General features: G+C 36.5%; 1 protein-coding gene across 3 annotated transcripts; it reads right to left on the reverse strand.

Annotated features, from left to right (window-relative positions):
* On the reverse strand, window positions 1–23,691 carry LOC117334724. 3 transcript variants are annotated; one of them, XM_033894518.1, is made up of 20 exons: window positions 23,435–23,691; window positions 22,565–22,622; window positions 21,633–21,706; window positions 21,204–21,250; window positions 19,989–20,274; window positions 18,152–18,231; window positions 17,828–17,914; window positions 17,088–17,210; window positions 16,818–16,946; window positions 16,437–16,511; window positions 13,780–13,785; window positions 13,387–13,526; window positions 12,965–13,051; window positions 12,709–12,798; window positions 11,972–12,100; window positions 11,659–11,866; window positions 2,042–2,182; window positions 1,591–1,676; window positions 1,352–1,422; window positions 1–850 (listed from the first exon to the last, which is right to left on the reverse strand). In XM_033894518.1, exons 2-20 carry the CDS (start codon window positions 22,571–22,573, stop codon window positions 682–684), a joined length of 2,037 nt encoding a protein of 678 aa, XP_033750409.1. In that variant the 5' UTR covers window positions 22,574–22,622; window positions 23,435–23,691; the 3' UTR covers window positions 1–681. The 3 variants fall into 3 exon arrangements, with proteins under 3 accessions (XP_033750409.1, XP_033750407.1, XP_033750408.1); XM_033894516.1 differs by having other exon boundaries at window positions 18,152–18,234; window positions 23,435–23,690; XM_033894517.1 differs by lacking the exon at window positions 13,387–13,526 and having other exon boundaries at window positions 13,640–13,785; window positions 18,152–18,234.
* Between the last annotated feature and the right edge of the window lie 1,711 nt (window positions 23,692–25,402).

Raw genomic sequence — 25,402 nt, forward strand, 5'->3', positions numbered from 1 at the left:
GAAACATAAGTATATTTATTGTTAAAAAGACTGACAATTAGACGTGGTTGATGAAACGTCCCGGATTGTATATAATCAAGGGAGATAACTCTTACATGACAATTTTTTTGACCTGATAGACGAAATTCGGCAGTCCGGACGCTTTGGGCTGGGAACGAAGGTGTTCGGTTTATCGAGGGTCCACTCTATCTCATATTAGGGTAAGATGTTAGATAAGATACCCAAAATTTCACCTTGCTGTCGTCTCGCTATGCAGTAGAATTAATTATACGTCTCGGAACAAACTGCATGTCATTCCCCTCTCTTGAAAATAATGTTTTAGAAAAACTAAATACGGAATTTACCAGAATATTCATATCGAAAATTAAAAAATAGCCGTGAATATTGATAAATGTCAACCGGAAGTCTACATGCCTCGATTTTGCTTCCATGAATACTCTGGCTGTTAATAGGACGTTAAGCAAAATAAACCAAACCATGCATGTATGGGTACTGCCTTCTACGCCCACACAGAAAATAATATTGTGAAGTCTCCCAAGGTCCAGTCTACCTTGTATTTTGTGAACCGAATATATATACCACGTTTGTTAAAATGCTGTCAGAAAATTATAACATTATCCACTTTTATAATCATCGCCAATGTCATCCATACTTGTATAATAAGCTTCAACTTATAACCCATTAATCTGACTGGTCCTCGATGTATCTACTAGCACCTACTTCTAGATTTAGACACTTCATATCTTCATCAGTCATTTCAGTGTTAGTCTCTTTTGGTTTGTCTTCCCTGTAGCCATCCTTCATTCTAGGCGGCAAAACGGATGTTGAAGACGTGCTGCGATGTCCTGGCCTAAGGAGATAGATTGATAAACATAAGTCATTACTATACATGGTTTTATACGTAGAGTCATCAGTTAAGAATTAACAAACACTTATCATGTTCCTGTAATGGCTATGTTTTTGGGCATGACACTTGACCCTAACTGCTCTTTATGGCATGTGACGGGCCTATCGTATGTTGTTCAGTGAGGTAGTTACCAACTACTACAAGGAGACCAAAAGCTGAAAATGGCCACTGGCTGCTTCGGAACGACATACACAGTAACCAACCAAACATATCGTGCGTTTTATCAGGTACACAGTGTAGATATTTTGAAGTAAACATCATCCATAGTCAATATCTTAGTATAGATATCTGTGGATTAGAAATGTATGCCTCTTAAGTCCCTCGGTATACAATCAGTATCGAAATACTTATGAAAAAAATAAAAATAACCACATATGATATGGTTTTCAAACTTGTTCAATTATCATTCGAAAACTAATGCACAGACTGTACATAGTTTCTTACATTAATTCTACTTCAAATCTTCCATCAGCACCGAAGCGGTGAATCTTCAACTTTTTGTTTGGCCATCGTACCTGTAATACAGACCAAAGATGAGTGTAAGACACACTTTGATTAACATCATTTTATGTACTGTTGTGTTGATACTGTAAACATCCTCAAAACAGGGTCTCACTTACGAGCTAATGAAATATTAACGACGTTAGTAAGAAATAAAGCTTAAGTCGTTACAATTAACTTACGAGTACACGTTCTTCATAGCATACAATGCATACAACACCCACAGCTCCAATACCCCCGTCCTCATCTCCAAACGTCCAGTCCCTGCCTATCAAGCAAAATATTGTGACACAATAACAATATATAATTTCTTCAAGCTAATACATTTCATCTCCTTAATATGCAATGACTGTAAAATATATAAATATAACTGAATATTTTAATGTTACGTAGCTACTGATATCAAATACATAGGTGATAAGTAAAACGTTTTTATTTGTATAAATCGTGTATTCTTCGAATTGAGCAGATGTCAGAAATATTAATGTAATTATCACAGCTTCATACATAATAACTTGTTCATCTGTTTAGATATGCCAAATTTAACGTCAGATAGTTAGATAAAGGACCACGTAACGTAAATCAAGTACTGCCAAAACGTGGTAGTGGTGTCGTCTGTATTGATACACGTACCTCGTTTAACAGTACATCCGACACCTACATCTTTGCCGGCAGCCAATATCTTCTTCTCATTCACCGCAATGACGTCATGAATCCCAAGCACATAGCGGCAAACGTCCAAGCAACCGCAATCCCACAGAACTAATACCTCACCTAGAAATTAACGGGTAACATAATACCATACCTATTAATGACATCGTACCCGTCAGTAGTATAACATATACCATACCCAGTAATGACATCATATCCGTCAGTAGTATAACATAACACCTTACTCAGTAATGACATCGTACCGGTCAGTAATATAACATAAACCTTACCCAGTAATGACGTCGTACCCGTCAGTTGTATAACATAATACCAAACCCATTAATGACATCGTACCCGTCAGTAGTATAACATATACCATACCCAGTAATGACATCGTACCCGTCATGCAGTAGTATAACATATACCATACCCAGTAATGATATCGTACCCGTCAGTACTATAACATAACACCATACCCAGTAATGATATCGTACCCGTCAGTAGTATAACATACCACCATACCCAGTAATGACATCGTACCCGTCAGTACTTTAACATAACACCATACCCAGTAATGATATCGTACCTGTCAGTAGTATAACATAACACCATACCCAGTAATGATATCGTACCTGTCAGTAGTATAACATAACACCATACCCAGTAATGATATCGTACCCGTCAGTAGTATAACATAACACCATACCCAGTAATGACATCGCACCCGTCAGTTGTATAACATAACACCATACCTAGTAATGAAATCGCACCCGTCTGTAGAATGACATAACACCATACCCAGTAATGATATCGCACCCGTCTGTAGAATGACATAACACCATACCCAGTAATGACATCGTACCCGTCCATAGAATGACATAATACCATACCACGTAATGACATCGTACCCGTCAGTAGTATAACATACCACCATACCCAGTAATGACATCGTACACCTAAGTTATATAACATAACACCATACCCAGTAATGATATCGCACCCGTCAATAGAATGACATAATACCATACCCAGTAATGACATCGTACCCGTCAGTAGTATAACATAACACCATACCCAGTAATGACATCGTACACCTAAGTTATATAACATAACACCATACCCAGTAATGATATCGTACACCTAAGTTATATAACATAACACCATACCCAGTAATGATATCGCACCCGTCAATAGAATGACATAATACCATACCCAGTAATGACATCGTACCTGTCAGTAGTATAACATAGCACCATACCCAGTAATGACATCGTACCCGTCAGTAGTATAACATAAACCATACCCAGTAATGACATCGTACTCGTCAGTAATATAACATAAACCATACCCAGTAATGACATCGTACTCGTCAGTAGTATAACATATACCATACCCAGTAATGGCATCGTACCCGTCAGTAGTATAACATACCACCTTACCCAGTAATGACGTCGTACCCGTAAGTAGTATAACATCATACCAAACCCATTAATGACATCGTACCCGTCAGTACTATACCATAACACCATACCCAGTAATGACATCGTACCCGTCAGTACTATAACATAACACCTTATCCAGTAATGACATCGTACCCGTCAGTAGTATAACATAACACCATACCCAGTAATGACATCGTACCCGTCAGTAGTATAACATACCACCTTACCCAGTAATGACATCGTACCCGTCAGTAGTATAACATACCACCTTACCCAGTAATGACATCGTACCCGTCAGTAGTATAACATACCACCTTACCCAGTACTGACGTCGTACCCGTCAGTAGTATAACATACCACCTTACCCAGTAATGACATCGTACCCGTCAGTAGTATAACATACCACCTTACCCAGTAATGACATCGTACCCGTCAGTAGTATAACATAACACAATACCCAGTAATGACATCGTACCCGTCAGTAGTATAACATATACCATACCCAGTAATGACATCGTACCCGTCAGTAGTATAACATAACACAATACCCAGTAATGACATCGTACCCGTCAGTAGTATAACATAACACCTTACTCAGTAATGACATCGTACCGGTCAGTAATATAACATAAACCTTACCCAGTAATGACGTCGTACCCGTCAGCAATATAACATAATACCATACCCAGTAATGATATCGTACCCGTCAGTAGTATAACATAACACCATACCCAGTAATGACATCGTACCCGTCAGTTGTATAACATACCACCATACCCAGTACTGACGTCGTACTCGTCAGTAGTATAACATATACCATATACAGTAATGACATCGTACACCTAAGTTATATAACATCACACCATACCCAGTAATGATATCGCACCCGTCCATAGAATGACATAATACCATACCTATTAATGCCATCATCCCGTAAGTAGTATAACATAATACCATACACAGTAATGACATCGTACCCGTCAGTAGTATAACATACCACTTTACCCAGTAATGATATCGCACCCGTCAATAGAATGACATAATACCATACCCAGTAATGGCATCGTACCCGTCAGTAGTATAACATAACACCTTACCCAGTAATGACATCGTACCCGTCAGTAGTATAACATACCACCATACCCAGTAATGACATCGTACCCGTCAGTAGTATAACATAACACCATACCCAGTAATGACATCGTACCCGTCAGTAGTATAACATAACACCATACCCAGTAATGACATCGTACCCGTCAGTAGTATAACATACCACCATACCCAGTAATGACATCGTACCCGTCAGTAGTATAACATACCACCATACCCAGTAATGACATCGTACCCGTCAGTAGTATAACATAACACCTTACCCAGTAATGACATCGTACCCGTCAGTACTATAACATAACACAATACCAAGTAATGACGTCGTACCCGTAAGTAGTATAACATAATACCAAACCCATTAATAACATCGTACCCGTCAGTACTATACCATAACACCATACCCAGTAATGACATCGTACCCGTCAGTACTATAACATAACACCTTACCCAGTAATGACATCGTACCCGTCAGTAGTATAACATAACACCTTACCCAGTAATGACATCGTACCCGTCAGTAGTATAACATGATACCATACCCAGTAAAGACATCGTACCCGTCAGTAGTATAACATATACCATACCCAGTAATGATATCGTACCTGTCAGTAGTATAACATAACACCATACCCAGTAATGACATCGTACCCGTCAGTAGTATAACATAACATCATCCCCAGTAATGACATCGTACCTGTCAGTAATATAACATAAACCATACCCAGTAATGACGTCGTACCCGTCAGTTATATAACATAACACCATACCCAGTAATGATATCGCACCCGTCAGTAGTATAACATACCACCATACCCAGTAATGACATCGTACCCGTCAGTACTATAACATAACACCTTACCCAGTAATGACATCGTACCCGTCAGTAGTATAACATAACACCATACCCAGTAATGACATCGTACCCGTCAGTAGTATAACATAACACCATACCCAGTAATGACATCGTACACCTAAGTTATATAACATAACACCATACCCAGTAATGATATCGTACACCTAAGTTATATAACATAACACCATACCCAGTAATGATATCGCACCCGTCAATAGAATGACATAATACCATCCCCAGTAATGACATCGTACCCGTCAGTAGTATAACATAACACCATACCCAGTAATGACATCGTACACCTAAGTTATATAACATAACACCATACCCAGTAATGACATCGTACACCTAAGTTATATAACATAACACCATACCCAGTAATGACATCGTACACCTAAGTTATATAACATAACACTATACCCAGTCATGACATCGTACACCTAAGTTATATAACATAACACCATACCCAGTAATGATATCGTACACCTAAGTTATATAACATAACACCATACCCAGTAATGATATCGCACCCGTCAGTAGTATAACATGATACCATACCCAGTAAAGACATCGTACCCGTCAGTAGTATAACATATACCATACCCAGTAATGACATCGTACCCGTCAGTAGTATAACATAGCACCATACCCAGTAATAACATCGTACCCGTCAGTAGTATAACATAAACCATACCCAGTAATGACATCGTACTCGTCAGTAGTATAACATATACCATACCCAGTAATGGCATCGTACCCGTCAGTAGTATAACATACCACCTTACCCAGTAATGACGTCGTACCCGTAAGTAGTATAACATCATACCAAACCCATTAATGACATCGTACCCGTCAGTACTATACCATAACACCATACCCAGTAATGACATCGTACCCGTCAGTACTATAACATAACACCTTATCCAGTAATGACATCGTACCCGTCAGTAGTATAACATAACACCATACCCAGTAATGACATCGTACCCGTCAGTAGTATAACATACCACCTTACCCAGTAATGACATCGTACCCGTCAGTAGTATAACATACCACCTTACCCAGTAATGACATCGTACCCGTCAGTAGTATAACATACCACCTTACCCAGTACTGACGTCGTACCCGTCAGTAGTATAACATACCACCTTACCCAGTAATGACATCGTACCCGTCAGTAGTATAACATACCACCTTACCCAGTAATGACATCGTACCCGTCAGTAGTATAACATAACACAATACCCAGTAATGACATCGTACCCGTCAGTAGTATAACATATACCATACCCAGTAATGACATCGTACCCGTCAGTAGTATAACATAACACAATACCCAGTAATGACATCGTACCCGTCAGTAGTATAACATAACACCTTACTCAGTAATGACATCGTACCGGTCAGTAATATAACATAAACCTTACCCAGTAATGACGTCGTACCCGTCAGCAATATAACATAATACCATACCCAGTAATGATATCGTACCCGTCAGTAGTATAACATAACACCATACCCAGTAATGACATCGTACCCGTCAGTTGTATAACATACCACCATACCCAGTACTGACGTCGTACTCGTCAGTAGTATAACATATACCATATACAGTAATGACATCGTACACCTAAGTTATATAACATCACACCATACCCAGTAATGATATCGCACCCGTCCATAGAATGACATAATACCATACCTATTAATGCCATCATCCCGTAAGTAGTATAACATAATACCATACACAGTAATGACATCGTACCCGTCAGTAATATAACATAACACCATACCCAGTAATGATATCGTACACCTAAGTTATATAACATAACACCATACCCAGTAATGATATCGCACCCGTCAATAGAATGACATAATACCATACCCAGTAATGGCATCGTACCCGTCAGTAGTATAACATAACACCTTACCCAGTAATGACATCGTACCCGTCAGTAGTATAACATACCACCATACCCAGTAATGACATCGTACCCGTCAGTAGTATAACATAACACCATACCCAGTAATGACATCGTACCCGTCAGTAGTATAACATAACACCATACCCAGTAATGACATCGTACCCGTCAGTAGTATAACATACCATCATACCCAGTAATGACATCGTACCCGTCAGTAGTATAACATACCACCATACCCAGTAATGACATCGTACCCGTCAGTAGTATAACATAACACCTTACCCAGTAATGACATCGTACCCGTCAGTACTATAACATAACACAATACCAAGTAATGACGTCGTACCCGTAAGTAGTATAACATAATACCAAACCCATTAATGACATCGTACCCGTCAGTACTATACCATAACACCATACCCAGTAATGACATCGTACCCGTCAGTACTATAACATAACACCTTACCCAGTAATGACATCGTACCCGTCAGTAGTATAACATAACACCTTACCCAGTAATGACATCGTACCCGTCAGTAGTATAACATGATACCATACCCAGTAAAGACATCGTACCCGTCAGTAGTATAACATATACCATACCCAGTAATGATATCGTACCTGTCAGTAGTATAACATAACACCATACCCAGTAATGACATCGTACCCGTCAGTAGTATAACATAACATCATCCCCAGTAATGACATCGTACCTGTCAGTAATATAACATAAACCATACCCAGTAATGACGTCGTACCCGTCAGTTATATAACATAACACCATACCCAGTAATGATATCGCACCCGTCAGTAGTATAACATACCACCATACCCAGTAATGACATCGTATCCGTCAGTACTATAACATAACACCTTACCCAGTAATGACATCGTACCCGTCAGTAGTATAACATAACACCTTACCCAGTAATGACATCGTACCCGTCAGTAGTATAACATGATACCATACCAAGTAAAGACATCGTACCCGTCAGTAGTATAACATAACACCATACCCAGTAATGACATCGTACCCGTCAGTAGTATAACATAACACCATCCCCAGTAATGACATCGTACCTGTCAGTAATATAACATAACACCATCCCCAGTAATGACATCGTACCCGTCAGTAGTATAACATATACCATACCCAGTAATGACATCGTACCCGTCAGTAGTATAACATGATACCATACCAAGTAAAGACATCGTACCCGTCAGTAGTATAACATCACACAATACCCAGTAATGACATCGTACCCGTCAGTAGTATAACATAAACCATACCCAGTAATGATATCGTACACCTAAGTTATATAACATAACACCATACCAAGTACAATGTACTGACATCGTACCCGTCAGTAGTATAACATAACACCATACCAAGTACAATGTACTGACATCGTACCCGTCAGTAGTATGACATGACACCATACCCAGTAATGACATCGAACCCGTCAGTAGTATAACATATACCATACCCAGTAATGACATCGTACCCGTCTGTAGAATGACATAACACCATACCCAGTAATGACATCGTACCCGTCAGTAGTATAACATAACACCATACCAAGTAATGACATCGTACCCGTCAGTAGTATAACATATACCATACCCAGTAATGACATCGTACCCGTCAGTAGTATAACATAACACCATACCCAGTAATGACATCGTACCTGTCAGTTGTATAACATCACACAATACCCAGTAATGACAACGTACCCGTCAGTAGTATAACATATCACCATACCCAGTAATGACATCGTACCCGTCAGTAGTATAGCATAACGCCATACCCAGTAATGACATCGTACCCGTCGGTAATATAACATAACACCATACCCAGTAATGACATCGTACCCGTCGGTAATATAACATAACACCATACCCAGTAATGACATCGTACCCGTCAGTTGTATAACATCACACAATACCCAGTAATGACATCGTACCCGTCAGTAGTATAACATACCACAATACCCAGTAATGACATCGTACCCGTCAGTAGTATAACATAACACCATACCCAGTAATGACATCGTACCCGTCAGTACTATAACATAACACCATACCCAGTAATGACATCGTACCCGTCAGTAGTATAACATATACCATACCAAGTACAATGTAATGACATCGTACCCGTCAGTTGTATAACATACCACCATACCCAGTAATGACATCGTACCCGTAAGTAGTATAACATAATACCATACCCAGTAATGACATCGTACCCGTCAGTAGTATAACATATACCATACCCAGTAATGATATCGTACCCGTCAGTAGTATAACATAACACCATACCCAGTAATGACATCGTATCCGTCAGTAGTATAACATATACCATACCCAGTAATGACATCGTACCCGTCAGTAGTATAACATATACCATACCCAGTAATGACATCGTACCCGTCAGTACTATAACATATACCATACCCAGTAAAGACATCGTACCGGTCAGTAGTATAACATATACCATACCCAGTAATGGCATCGTACCCGTCAGTAGTATAACATATACCATACCCAGTAATGACATCGTACCCGTCAGTAGTATAACATAACACCATACCCAGTAATGACATCGTATCCGTCAGTAGTATAACATAACACCATACCCAGTAAGGACATCGTACCCGTCAGTAGTATAACATACCACCTTACCCAGTAATGACATCGTACCCGTCAGTAGTATATATACCACCATACCCAGTAATGACATCGTACCCGTCAGTAGTATAACATATACCATACCAAGTAATGACATCGTGCCCGTCAGTAGTATAACATAACACCTTTCCCAGTAATGACATCGTACCCGTCAGTAGAATGACAAAATACCATACCCAGTAATGACATCGTACCCGTCAGTAGTATAATATAATACCATACCCAGTAATGACATCGTACCCGTCAGTAGTATAACATACCACCATACCCAGTAATGACATCGTACCCGTCAGTAGTATAACATAAACCATACCCAGTAATGACATCGTACCCGTCAGTAGTATAACATATACCATACCCAGTAATGACATCGTACCCGTCAGTAGTATAACATATACCATACCCAGTAATGACATCGTATCCGTCGGTAGTATAGCATAACACCATACCCAGTACTAGAATTGGGTAGTAACCTACTAGTATTGGTAAGGAACATACTAGTATTGGGAATAAACATAAAGATATTGTGTAGCAACATACTAGTATTGGGAAAGAACATACTAGTATTGGATAGAAACATATACTAGTATTGGATATGAACATAGTATTACTGGATATGAACATACTAGTTTTTGGAAGGAACATATTAGTATTTGGATAGAACATAATAGTATTTGATTGGAGCATATTGATTTATATGTAGTATTGGAAAGGAACAAACTAGTATTTGAAAAGAACATTCTGGTATTGGATAGAAACATAATGGATAGGATCATACTTGTTTTGGGTAGGAACATACTAGTAATCGGTCGGAGCGTACTTTTACTGGGTAGGAACATACTACTATAGGGTAGGAACATACTAATATTGGGTAGGAACATACTAGCTTTGGGTAGGAACATACTAGTATTGTCAAGGAACATACTAGTTATTGCAAGGAACATATATAAGTATTTAGAAAGAACATAATAGTATTTGATAGGAGCATTTTTATATATATGTAGTATTGGAAAGGAACAAACTAGTATTGGGAAAGAACATTCGAGTATTGGATAGAAACATAATGTATAGGATCATACTAGTATTGGGTATGAACATACTAGTATTGGATAGGAATATACTTGTACTGGGTAGAAACATACTAGCATTGTGAAGGAACATATTAGTATTGGGTAGGAGTATACTTGTACTGGTTAGGAGTATACTTGTACTGGGTAGAAACATACTAGTATTGAGAAGGAACATACTAGTATTGGGTAGGAACATACTAGTATTGGGTAGGAATATACTTGTACTGGGTAGGAACATACTATTATTGGGTAGGAACATACTAGTATTGGGTAGGAACATACTAGTATTGGGTAGGAATATACTTGTACTGGGTAGAAACATACTAGTATTGAGAAGGAACATACTAGTATTGGGTAGGAACATACTAGTATTGGGTAGGAACATACTAGTATTGGGTAGGAATATACTTGTACTGGGTAGGAACATACTAGTATTGGGAAGGAACATACTGGTTTTTGGAAGGAACATACTAGTTTTGGGAGGGAACGTATAAGACATGACCACACTTACTGTCAGAAACATGGTTAACAATAGTCCCGGGACCGACATGGTCTGCTTCAGTCCATTTCCTGGTCGGGTTTCGTCGGACACGTGTTCCAATACACAGCATGTACGAATTGACTTCTTCGAAGACAATGACATTACCCTTTATGTTTAAAAAATCGTGTCCCTTTCCTCGGCGTTCGTTGAACTTCAATGCCAGAGTCAAAACGTCCATCTGATATGATATAACCCAGAATTTCAGTGCAATGTGGTAATTTTTAAACATACATATAATTATCCAACAAAAATGTTCATATATATGTTCATGTTCTATGCATACCATGTCCTGGTCGAATCCTTGCTCTCCAGGATTTGTCGTCCTGATACCGATATTGGATCGAAAGAAACCTTCAAGGTCTACATGTTGTTGAATACTCCTACCTTCATCGACTAAGAGCGCAGCTACGAACTGTAACCATAGAGAATATGTATATGAACCTCATGATTACTATTTCAACAAATTCCAGAGTACATAACGTTTTGTTCTAGATGTGCGAGAACATTCATTTGAACAAAGATGACATGTGAAGAAAAATCGGTAGAATGTTTGATGTGAAGGGCGTGGTGTTTTTGTGTTTGATTAAGTGTTATATGAGACCGGAACATTTGTTATAAATCCTAATGGCCAAATTGAATATAAGAATTTAATGATATACTCCAAAACTTTAACACTAAAGTAAAACCGTAGAATTTTAAAAACGAAGATATATTCACAAATACGAACAAACCTACTCATGAAATGTAGCAAATGTTTATCAAGGCATGTAGTTTTTTCAAAGGAATCAATAATTGAAGCAGCGAACAATTTAGGTCACACAAATAATTAACGTTATACAAATGCATTCCTTCACCATTCAAAAATAAAAGCATTACAAGAAGGGCTACACTAAAACTCTGTAAACAATTAATCCTTACCACAGTTTAAATCCGTCAAAAACAGCTTCAGGACCTGAATGGCTTTGCAAATGAGCACACAAAAGACTTAAAAGGAAGCAGTATTCATACGCCATGACTTACATGAAATAATGCGTGGTTTATCAGTCTATTAATGTCTTGATTCTTGATGACTTCTCCACCAGACAGACTTGCGATTCGTTGCAGTGGCCCCTATGGTAAAAAAGAAGACATGTCGAAATTTATCTTTTCTACAAAACAAAAATTATGTAATCTTAGTTTGAGAAAATCAAAATTGAATAAAAAGGAAAATTGTCAGAGTGATAATGTGAATATACTCGCAGACAAGTCACGTGTTGTATCTAATACAGCAACTCACCTCCGTGTAATCTCCAACCGGAACTAAATAAAGGGTATTCCCGTAAGACCGAAGTAAATCGCTCGCGGCTGTGATATTGGAATTAACCTGAAAATAGTAAACACATTTTTTTCGGACCAACGTCTAGGCCAAGTCTTCATAATTTACCTCCCAAACTTAGTGTCTTGATACTAACATGGTATAAATCATGGTTGTAAGCGGATATCGCCGAAAAAACAGATAACGGTTATTCAAGGTTATGTCCCATTTGGATGCACTATAGTGGTGAATGTTCTGTTTGACGGGTTTTAGAGAGTGATGAAGAGTGATTACCATCCTGTGTGCGAACCTATGTCAGCAAAGAGACTAAAGTGCTCAAAAGTGGTCCTTCAACGATACAACTCACCAAGTTTGTTGCCTCTATCCTCAACGACACAACTCACCAAGTTCGATGCCTCTATATCATCTAGGTCGGTCATGTCTTCGTTCAGACGCCATTGGTCGGGCGTCACTTTACCATCCGATATCAGTATGATCCTCGCACCAAAAATGATTCCATTCATGCCCGGGGGATATTGTTTACCTGCTTCCTGTGTGCGAACCTATGTCAGCAAAGAGACTAAAGTGCTCAAAAGTGGTCCTTCAACGATACAACTCACCAAGTTTGTTGCCTCTATCCTCAACGACACAACTCACCAAGTTCGATGCCTCTATATCATCTAGGTCGGTCATGTCTTCGTTCAGACGCCATTGGTCGGGCGTCACTTTACCATCCGATATCAGTATGATCCTCGCACCAAAAATGATTCCATTCATGCCCGGGGGATATTGTTTACCTGTAGCTAATAGGATTATTACAATGACATATATTAAAACATTCCTTTATGTTTCGAAAGTTACCAGATAGAGCAAGCAATTAAACGTATATTTCTTTAATACACTTGAACATCAGTATTCTTATCCACGATAGGTGTAGAGTGTCTTGTGTGAAAGCCACGATTAAAGTTATATCACAAAACCTAACATTGCTTAAGTACAACACCGTATCAATAAACAGTATGTGAAAGGAAATTTCGTGCATATAGAAGCTGTTAAAACGAATTTACTATTACAATGTTGAGAAATACATTTGAGTTTTGAGGATGAAAAACTAAGGGAACTTTGTGAAATAATTGGAAAAGAAAACACTTTTTTATAGTAATAACTGATATCATATTTTTATTAAAAAACAATTTTAACGTTTTCTGTGATATTTGTTTTACTGTAATACACACAAACACTAACATTGATATTTGTTCCATAATACTTTTTACATGACGATATGTGTCGGTGAGGTGAATGGTACGGCTGTATGATTAAAATTCAGAAAATAAGGAGGAAAAATTTCTGATGAAAATTCTTGGAAAAATAATCATTGATCACGTGACCGTGTTCATTTTCGAATATTAGATATCTGGATTGTTTACCTAATAAGTAATAAAGGAGTAGTTACATAGCTGATATACATTTACGCAATGAAAAGTGAAGGAAGTGAGTCTCCGTATTACAGTATATAGCTGGACAAATATATCACAGATCACATATCACAGATCAGTGCAAGACTGGTCCAACTAAATTTTCACCATGGCATTAAGTTACATAATGTACTACTATCTTTGAGCTTTGATATACAGACAAGGAGGAGTCATGCGTCACGTGATAAGGTTTGTATATCCAATAGATCACCTACAGAAAAGCAGGGGTTATATATCCCTCAAATACTTCAGTATATAGTTTAGCATGTGCTTGTTCATTGATCAGATTAATCCTTAGGGGGCCCTTGTGAATAGAAAAAAATGGTTAAGTGTGTAGCATGTAATGGTAGGGCCGAAATGATATACATGTATTTATATATATCGGCTGTATAGTTTATCTCTCTTTTGGAGAGCATACACAAGGAGACTAACTCAGAAATTGCATGTTCGGTTGGCCTTTCCCAAAGTAGTGAGTTTTTGTTTAGTGCCGACAAAAGTAATGAAGCGGGGCAATATTGAGTCCATGGATATTCATCTTTGCATAAAAGAAACAAATGTTACTGAAAATACAATGTACAGTGTATGTGATATCACTTTTTTAAAATTTTATCGGACAATATATCTTTGACTAATAAGAATGTGTCAAATTTTAGCTATAGGCTTCCACACATTACAGTTTGTTCTCAGGTTTGAGTAGAATAACAAAACTGGTGACCTATGGATCATTATACATCATATATGTGTACAGCGGCGTAATAACCGGGAGAACAACAACCAAACTCACAACAAAAAATGTCGATCTACGTGATGATTTTTTTAAATCCCGTGTAGTTGAGGTATTCTGGACAAGATCATTATAAACATATATTTGTTGGGGGTACCATGATAAACAAATACACAACCAATATTTTAAAAAATATAACCATTGTATTTTCAATACAACAATTCCTTGTATAAGCCATTATCTCAGTATTAGTCAACAAGATGTTTACATAATTTTAGAAACATCTTAGCAGCGAGTTTTATATAGAAATCTGTGTGAAATGACAAAATTACCAAGAAATTCTCCGTTTCATGCAAATATCAATTTCAATTATGATTTTGAATTTCAACACAATTTGAATTACTTTCAATATGTCTAAAGGATTGGACATCAGGCTACGCTTAATTAAGTCCATCTTTCAGATAACAAAAGAAAACATATCAATTTGGAATAATCCCGTTTATAATAGAGCTGTGTGTTGAGACTTGTTTGTTATTATGTTTTCTACCACAATACCCTGTGCTATTCAACTCTCAGACCATCAGTTAATCATTGCAGCTGTTGATTAACAATATGTTTAAACCACACGTGGTATAAACTCTGTACGCATTTTTGATTGGCTAACACGGTGAACTTTGACCCAAGCTGCAATTGTTATTGACGTCATCAATAATTTAATGACGTCACATCACCGGGTCCCGGACGTCACCGGTACACTTTATTTGCATACGCGAAATTATACTTGGCCACGTTTCCCTTTGATTCGAACCGATATTATTATGGTAGAAACAGGTCACACGACTCGAAATTGTTGGATATGGAATTTATTTCACACTCGTAAGTTATTTTCTAAAAGTTACAAAAAACACTCGCTAAAGCTCGTGTCTGTTGCAACTTTGAAAAAATAACTCACTCGTGTGAAATAAATTCCATATCCAACAACCACTCGTTGTGTAACATCTATATCACAAATCGAGCTAAGATAACTGTTAAACTATAAAACACAATGTTAATAGTAAAAGTGTATCAGAAACCAAACCCATCTATGGAGTCAATATGTCAAATGATGTGTCATGATTAACAAAGTTTCTAAAATGAATTTGAATAATACATTAGGATGAACATGTTGACATCTCCAGGTAAAAAAGCACATATGAGTCATTATCAAGCAATTTCAAACTAATGAATACATGTGATAAAATAAAGAAAATCTTACTATTTCCTTTGCTTGCTGCTAGTGCCATGTATATTCCCTCGAGCAATGGACTTGGCCCTTCCGGCTTAAGTGACGCTGTCATGAGAATACAACAATGAGGTGAGCTTAATTATACGTACGTCCGATTATAATTCTTTCGTTATTTGTTTCAAATAACCACATGCAAACGGGAAAAAAACGTTTTATCACAGACAACATTGGCTTCAGCTGGTGTTCAAGGTTTTTAAAAACAACATACTACGATAAACATTTGATGTTTTTATTCAATTTATGTCTAAATGTCTTGCCAGAATGATTCCTCATGTATGTCTTCGATTCTATAACAATATACATTTCAATTCTAACATAAATTATTATCTATATTATTCTTTATATACTCACTCAAAACTTCCGTCACTTTATTATATTGGTTGGTCAGGTGAATAGGTACCCCAGGTTTCTTTCCGAACGTTGACACCGCAATGTTCTCCTTTACGTCTATCCGTTTATCATGATATATTCGTCGAATGCCTAATGAACAAGTGATTACAAAGTGATTACAATACTCAATAATGTTTGTTACTTGATTTTGTTTAATTAATGATTAAATCCACAGACCAGCTGAAATTTTGGATGTTTCCGTCAGGTAAATACATGGGTTTTTTCACATACCATCAACAAATTGGGTTGCTAGTGAAATCATTTCCCAGAATGCCGTGCCTTTCATACTGCCGGAAGTGTCTAAACATAAAACTGTGTCGGGACCATCTCCTCGTGGCAGCTTCTCTTCTTCCCCTACAATATAAGTTGATTTTATTTCTATAAAAAAATAAATACATTTTGTGTTGCATTTGACTTAAATGTGCTACATCTCAGAAAAAAGAGTAATTATGATCCATTAAGTTCTTTTTATCTTTTAAGATTTAAATTGGAATAATGATATGTGTCCTGAAGAAATTCTTTCATATTCTCCTCTGTATTTTTTATGTAACTTTCGCTCTTAATTAAGAGTAATCATCATTAGAAAACTACCATTACTTTGTTAACATGATACATTTCTAAGCAATTGTAATATCATTAATGCGGTGATTAAGCATTTGTATTGTCATGTTTAAACATATTGAAGTACATCAGAATGTTTCTTGCTATAGTTCATTACCACGATAGAAATAAAGAAAAAAAAGTTTCGAAATAAAAATATGGAATGGTGTTTAAGTAAATTTGTTATTTAATTTGATAGCTTTCAGATTCTTATTCAGTTATAGTGTCGGAATTTATACATTTGTTCACAACTTTTTTTATTAACATAATAGTAGGAGGAAACAATACTAGATAAATAATCCATGCATTTCATTAACTATGAAAAACCGGAAAATCTCATGCAACATAAACTCTATGATATATTCAATTACCTTTTAGTAATTCTGTTTTAGCTCTATCAGCCATCTCCTTGATAGCAGTCGTCAAATCTATTTTGTCTTGCAGCATCGTGTCCATTGCTACGATTTAAATACATAATGAATGTACAGGGGTCGGTTTATGCAAACTAACCAAACATAACAAATAAAGATTAATTTAGATACAGATCTTTGTTCAAAAGTAGCAAAAGTGCTAAATCACGATATATTACAATATGTGACAAATATCACCCATATAACCCATCTTATTTAAACATTTGAAAGCATTTAAAAATATTAAGACTCGTTAGGTATCAATAAAACAACGAACATACTTACGTTGTTGTCCTTTTTGTTGCATATGGTCTGGTTGTTCGATTGCATGTTCATATTTTTTCTTCAAAGCAGGTCTAGTTAAACTGCTATGAATGAAAATAAATATTTCATTAATATGACAAAAACTACACTAAATCGCTTTAATACGTGCAAATTTTATATATCAGAGAAAGAAACAATGTGTTGAAAAACAATACAACTCAAACGCTAGAAGTACAAAAACAAGGTGTGGTGAACAGCATGTTGAATAGTGTTTGTAAACGCAAGAGCTCGGTAAGAAAAAAATCTATCTTACATAGCATTTCATGCGTAATGAGTAATCTACGTTCAGGTGGACAACTCTTGCAACGTCGTCTGCTTGTGTTTACAGTTTCACCGTCGGTGTCGGGTTTAAAAGGTGGACTTAGCTTTAGAACAACACATGTATTCGATATATATTGTATCATACCAGCAATAAGCCGATAGCGCACCACGGTAAAACGATTAGACATTTCATCTGACCGAAAATATCACTACGCTACTGTACTTGACGACTGTAAATAGATCTGTAGACTTGCTTACCTTGCAGGTTTGCCATTTGTTATTAAAAAGCATGCGGAAACACGCTGTCACCGAGCAAAGATAATAAGTTGAATTAAAGCCATAAAAAAGTAACACAACAACCACATCTCTGATAAAATGGTTCAGCCTATGTCAGCACAGGGACCTGAAATTTTGTTTACTCTACTTAGTAGGTGTACTTAGACTTACTCTAGTGTGTAAATGTGTTATATTAACATTCGGTTAAGATATTTGTTTTGATTGTAACACAAAGTATATGTATGTGTAGAACAGCCAGAACAACTAACAGTCATCCCAGCCTTCCAATGATTGTCGTTATCGACGGACCTGCCTTCGTAATTCCATGGAATACACCGATTACCACATATAAGCCTATATTACTGAAATGGTTGAATGCTCGTATCGAGTTACTGACCGCTGGTTCATACATGAAGTTGCCAAAATCACAGTGAATATTACCAACCACGAAACATGGTGATCGAGTTCGACATTGCTCCCATCAGCATTTAACTACAACTGGAATTCCTATGACAATCGTTACGTCATGCAGTGATGTAGTATTTTAGAAAAAAATGTAAGTAGACAATGAAATGTACGATGTGTTCCTTAAAATAATCAAATATATCGAAATGCAAATCAAATTATATGTAAAAAATGAAATGAAAAATTTAATTCTTAGTTGTCTTTTCAAGGTATTGTAGAACCTCCTTTTCTCGGATGTTGACAATTTGATCAAGGTCACGTTAAAAATTCATCGGCGAATTATCAAAAGTTTATCACTGAACCATAAAAGGAATGAAAGTGTGCTAACTTACAGTATGCCTAAATTGGGTATAACCTATCAGAGTATCTTAAGTCATATTTGTAAAAACGTTAAAGAAATAAATTTCAAAAATGAAGAAAATGGATGGCTGAGAGACATTTTTGCCCGAAATTTGGTAGTGATTTAAGAGAAAAGTCTCCGTCATTATATGTACACGTAGGAAAGGGATAGGGGAAATCTCGGGTTTCACCACATTTGTTTTCCCCTCGGGTGGAATATCCCTATCTTGCATACACACACTATCATAACGGTATGTCATAATCTCGATACTGTGAATAGAATACCAACGCTCTGGTATCACAGTACAATATCAAGTCAAAACGTTTTTGTTCAAATTAAGACTGAAACCAAAAGTAGTTGGCTAGGCACAAACTGAGATCTAAAATATTGTTATATGATCCCCGAGCCAGACAAACGATACGAAATTAAGTCTTCATAATGACTGTGATACAGTACCTGGAAATGGCTGTTCCTGGACTCTTTGCTAGACCATGGAGACTTTTGTCCCGTCGGAGAGGACTTCCAACAATAGGCTGCAGGTTTGACTCGCTTCGGTCAACTTTAATATTTAGATCCTCCGATCGACGACCATCTCGGTTTACAACGTCTTTGTATGTCCTCATTATTGTAGCTGCACGTTCTAGCTTAGGTCCAAGATCACGGGTCATCTCTTCTAATTCCTGAAACTCATTGTGTCTTTCCTGAGTACGTTTCCTCAGTCGTTGGAGGGAATCCTTCAAGTCTTCAAGATAAAAAAGTGTTTATGAATTTTAGAAAATAAAGTAAAATGCATTTTAAAACAATATTGATTCACCAATCAAGCCTGAATGATTTGCGTGAATTTGTAACAGTATATAGATACATAAAGGTAGCAGACTACAGTAGGACAGCCTGGCCATGGGCGATTTTTTTATTTTTTTATTTTTGTTAAGTAATAAATGTACATTTTAAATGGTATATTTAGTGTGAAGTTGTACATAAAGTCTTCACATTTGTTAAAACAAATATTAATGAATTGGTTTCGGAATTTATATTTCTAGATTTTCCAAAAATGTGTTTACACAGGAAATTTAGTTTTGCCTACAGCAAAACAAAAGGCAGCCCTCAGAAAAGGTAAGATATCAGGAAAACTTAATTTACAACATATGTTTGAACAAGATTAATTCTTCGGTTTTAGAAAAAAAACATTGTGTAGAGAATTGTGTAATATTGGGTCAAATATAATATTTTGCAATTTTTGAGCACTTTTTAAGCTGTTACCATGGTATTCACAGCTCTAACAATCACAGAAAAATAAGTTTACTTATTCTTCAGAGCTATATTAAAATTGCAAATGTTGTAAACATTACAAATATATATACTTCATCAGCGGAAATATGTAGGGTTAAGTGGCAATGTTCACATACAGTATCTAAAACATGTGCCATATGTTTTTTCAGAATTGGGCATTTTTACTGTACACTACTACCTAAATAATTATCTCTAAAGGAAATGTATGCTAGCATTGTATCTATTACCATAATGAAAAAAAAGTCAAAAACAGCAATAGCAACTGTAATAACCAGATATACATTGTATTTAGACAGTGTTTCATTAAATGTATGTTGGCCATGAAACAACTAATAGTATCAACTATGTGTAACTAACAAAACGAGAGTAAAAATGCCAAACCATGTATCCGACGTCCATGTGCTTCATCAGAATTGTTAATGGCTTCACTGCAAAACATGTAGTAAAATTGTATTGATATGTAAAAATTGAATGTATAGAAGTATCGTTTTCAGATGAGTTTTCCCGGTTTTTTTAGAGAGAGAGAGAAAGAGAGAGAGAAAATTCCTATCTCTTAACAAAAGTTCAAAAGATTTCAACACTTTCCGATAATAATCCATGCTATCTGAATATATGCTTACGAACATGAAGAACATGTTTCATAACAATCCTCGCCATTTGACATATGTTAAGCAAAATTAGCAAAATTAGTATTGTTTACTTGGTTACATAGTCAAGACTCACAAGTACCACGTGTGTTAGTTCATCAGACGTAACCCTCTTATTGTCCACGTATTTAAATATTGTCTTTCCAACTTTCACCTGACTAACCATTTTTGAAGAACTTGTAACACTTTGTCGTTGGTTTCAAATATGTTGGTAATCTTTTCCTTCATAGAGCTGATCTTTAAAATTAAAATATACGAGCAGAAAATATGTTAAGTACAGAAGAAATTACAATAAATTCCGTATCTACCACAGAAAAATGCTCACGTTACAAAATATATTTACCACAGAAAAATTCTCACGATACAAAATATATTTACCACAGAAAATTCTCACGATACAAATATATCTATCATAGAAGCATTCTCACGATACAAATATATCTATCATAGAAGCATTCTCACTATACAAATATATCTATCATATTTCTCACGATTCAAAATATACAAATGTATCTGTCATAGAAAAAATGTTCACAACACAAAATATGTCTTCCGCGGGAAAATTCTCTCAAAACAAAATATATCTATCACAGGAAAATATTCAAAATAAATAAAATATCTACAACAGAAAACAATTTCACAACACCAAATATATCTACCATAGGAAAACTCCAACAATAGGAAATATATCTACCACAGGAAAACTCCAACAATAGGAAATATATCTACCACAGAAATAATTCTCATAATATAAAAAAAAAATCCAACACAGAAAATTTCTCACAATTCAAAATACATCTACAACAGAAAATGCTGACAAATATATCTACATGCACTTCAGAAAGATTCTCTCGATACATGATATATTCACATTCATGTACCTTCCTACAATACACTTCTACATATATATTTTATAATATTGTTGCATCAATGTCCATTGAAGACCATAAGAACTATCAGATTTGCACCGATTTCCTGATGCACACTGACTTTGAACAAATGTCAGTCTATAGATGATATACAATCTAAACACATACCTTGCTGCCGATACATGATTGTCATCACTATATAAAGTGAAGTTTCTGTCTTGCTTACCTCGTCCATGTTATCGAATTTCCGTATACTGGGAAGATTATTCGTGCATCTAATACCTCTTTAAAACAATATAAAAGATTGATATCAACTCTAGAATAAAAACGGTGATAGTCGATTACTTCCTTGTTAATGTTGATTAAATAATTAATAAACGATCTATCGAAATGAATATAAAGGGTCCAGTGCAAGTAATAATAACGTTATCCAATATAGGTGTATATACATATGTATAATATCCGAAGAGAACGGACGTATATCACTAGTCACGATGATATACCACAGGTACTTATTAACGTTAATGGCGTTAACACCCGATGCAGTCCGAAATTAATATTTAAATTTCGCGGATATAACTCGATATAATTTACAAAATAATGTTTCGGACTGCATCGGGTGTTAACGCTCTTACTAGCTTTGTTGTCGTCACTTCCGTTAAAGGAGACTGAACGGTTGTTGTGATCGTAGCTTAATTTGAGTTCGGATATAAATTTCCGAGTAATGCGTGCACAACAGTTAATAAATGATGGCCAGCTAAGAAGAAAAATAATTTCTGAATCGATGACACGAAGGCTTGTAGCAGTTAAGCAATGCATATTTCAGGGAGAACAGGGATTTCCTCGAGAGGGTAGGCGTTGACCTAGATTTTCGATCTTTTACTTGCTTACCTTTTAGTATTTATAAGGCCGAGGTACGATATTTTTTTTCAAATTAAGCATGCGATTGTAATACAATAATTTGCTCGTCTATAATGAAACATTTGAATTAGAAATATGATAATCATATCCACAAGTACCTGTGTGATATACATCAAAATGATTATCACAAGAAGTTAACTGTAAGTAAAACCAGTAAATAATCAATACATCATACCTGTGTCCCCGATCTATGGCGTTGGCTTTGATAGACGGATACACATTGAATGTGTAAAACAAACGTGAGTAGAATGCTAGGCTCAAAGATCATGAGAACACTCTTAACTTATACATAATCTTTACTAAAACAGGAAACGTGTCGAGCGTTATGAAGTGTGTTTCTAGAGATATTTTAGAAAATATTTCCGCCATAAATGTTAAATATTCAGTTATCTTCCGTGTTGGCCGTATATCCCGCTTCGTGAGCGGTTCCTATTCGGCATGTTTGTTTGTGTAGTGTCTACATATCAGTCACGAAGTGATAACAACGAACTTTTGTGTTTTTCTGTGTGTGTATGTGTATTTAGACGGGGGGGGGGGGGGGGGGGGGGGGGGGGGGGGGGGGGGGGGGTAGTAATTAACTGATGAGGTTTGAACTGAAAAGAGGTACATGAAATGACAAACTAGTATGGTGTGTGTGTACACGTAATTACAAACTTATGCGGTTTGTGTGTGTGTTTCTGTATTATATTTGTACAAACTGGTGTAGTCTGTGTGATAGTAAAATATTATTGATATCGCATTTGGTTAAAACATGGAGCCTTCTTTTATTTCATCCTGGGGACGTTTTGATTGTTGACAACTGTTTCTCAAAACGACGCCAAACGATATATCTTCAGGTATACGACTTTCAATATTCTGTTAGCCAACCTAATCTCTGGTCTCAACCCCGAGTCCGAAAATATGAAACATGATATTTTTGTAACAGAACTGAGGATAATTTAAACTGTTTATAATTCAGGCTATACAGAAAAAATATTTAAGTCTCAAAGTATGAAATATAAGTTGAAGCAATAAAATTATCAACCAACACATTGGAACTGTAACATGTAATTACACACGTGTAGTTTGTGTGTGTATGTGTGTGTATGTACGTGTAGTTACAAACTGGTGTGGTTTGTGTGTACGAGTAGTGTACGTGTAGTTCCTAACTGGTGTGGTTTGTGTGTACGTGAAGTTACAATATGGTGTGGTTTGTGTGTACGTGAAGTTACAATATGGTGTGGTTTGTGTGTACGTGTAGTTCCAAACTGGTGTGGTTTGTGTGTACGTGAAGTTACAATATGGTGTGGTTTATGTGTACGTGTAGTTCCAAACTGGTGTGATTTGTATGTACGTGTAGTGACACACTGATGTGGTTTGTGTGTGTACGTGTAGTTATAAACTGGTGTGGTTTGTGTGTGTACGTGTAGTTATAAACTGGTGTGATTAGTGTGTACGTGTAGTTATAAACTGGTGTGGTTTGTGTGTGTACGTGTAGTGACACACTGATGTGGTTTGTGTATACGTGAAGTTACAATATGGTGTGGTTTGTGTGTACGTGAAGTTACAATATGGTGTGGTTTGTGTGTACGTGAAGTTACAATATGGTGTGGTTTGTGTGTACGTGTAGTTCCAAACTGGTGTGATTTGTATGTACGTGTAGTTACAAACTGGTGTGGTTTGTGTGTACGGTTAGTTATAAACTGGTGTAGTTTGTGTGTACGTGTGGTTATAAACTGGTGTGGCTTGTGTGTGTACGTGTAGTTATAAACTGGTATGGTCTTTGTGTACACGTGTAGTTATAAACTGGTGTGGTTTGTGTATGTACGTCTAGTTACAAACTGGTGTGGTTTGTGTATGTACGTCTAGTTACAAACTGGTGTGGTTTGTGTGTACGTGTAGTTACAAACTGTTGTGTGGTTTGTATGTACGTGTACTGTACGTGTAGTTACAAACTTTTGTGGTTTGTGTGTGTACGTGCAGGTTACGTGTAGCTACCTGTGAATATTTACGTATCTTCCTGCCACAATCGACATATATTTAATACCAAATATTAAACACTGAAAGCAGTTTCGAGAAAACCACCATTCAGTTTTGCGATTACTCCAAGTTAATATAAAAAAAAATCCCTTTCTAGACTGATGAGCGGCTACACAATATGCTT

The sequence above is a fragment of the Pecten maximus genome, chromosome 9 (assembly GCF_902652985.1).
Source record: "Pecten maximus chromosome 9, xPecMax1.1, whole genome shotgun sequence".
Classification (NCBI taxonomy): Eukaryota; Metazoa; Mollusca; class Bivalvia; order Pectinida; family Pectinidae; genus Pecten; species Pecten maximus.

Bases quoted from the DNA above. Each gene is read 5' to 3' on its own strand.
- LOC117334724 (XM_033894517.1), bottom strand. The intron at 16,947-17,087 runs GTATGTGAAAAA...CTTGTTCATTAG, and splicing joins AGCAACCCAATTTGTTGATG to GCATTCGACGAATATATCAT. The intron at 1,677-2,041 runs GTACGTGTATCA...TTTGCTTGATAG, and splicing joins CGGATGTACTGTTAAACGAG to GCAGGGACTGGACGTTTGGA.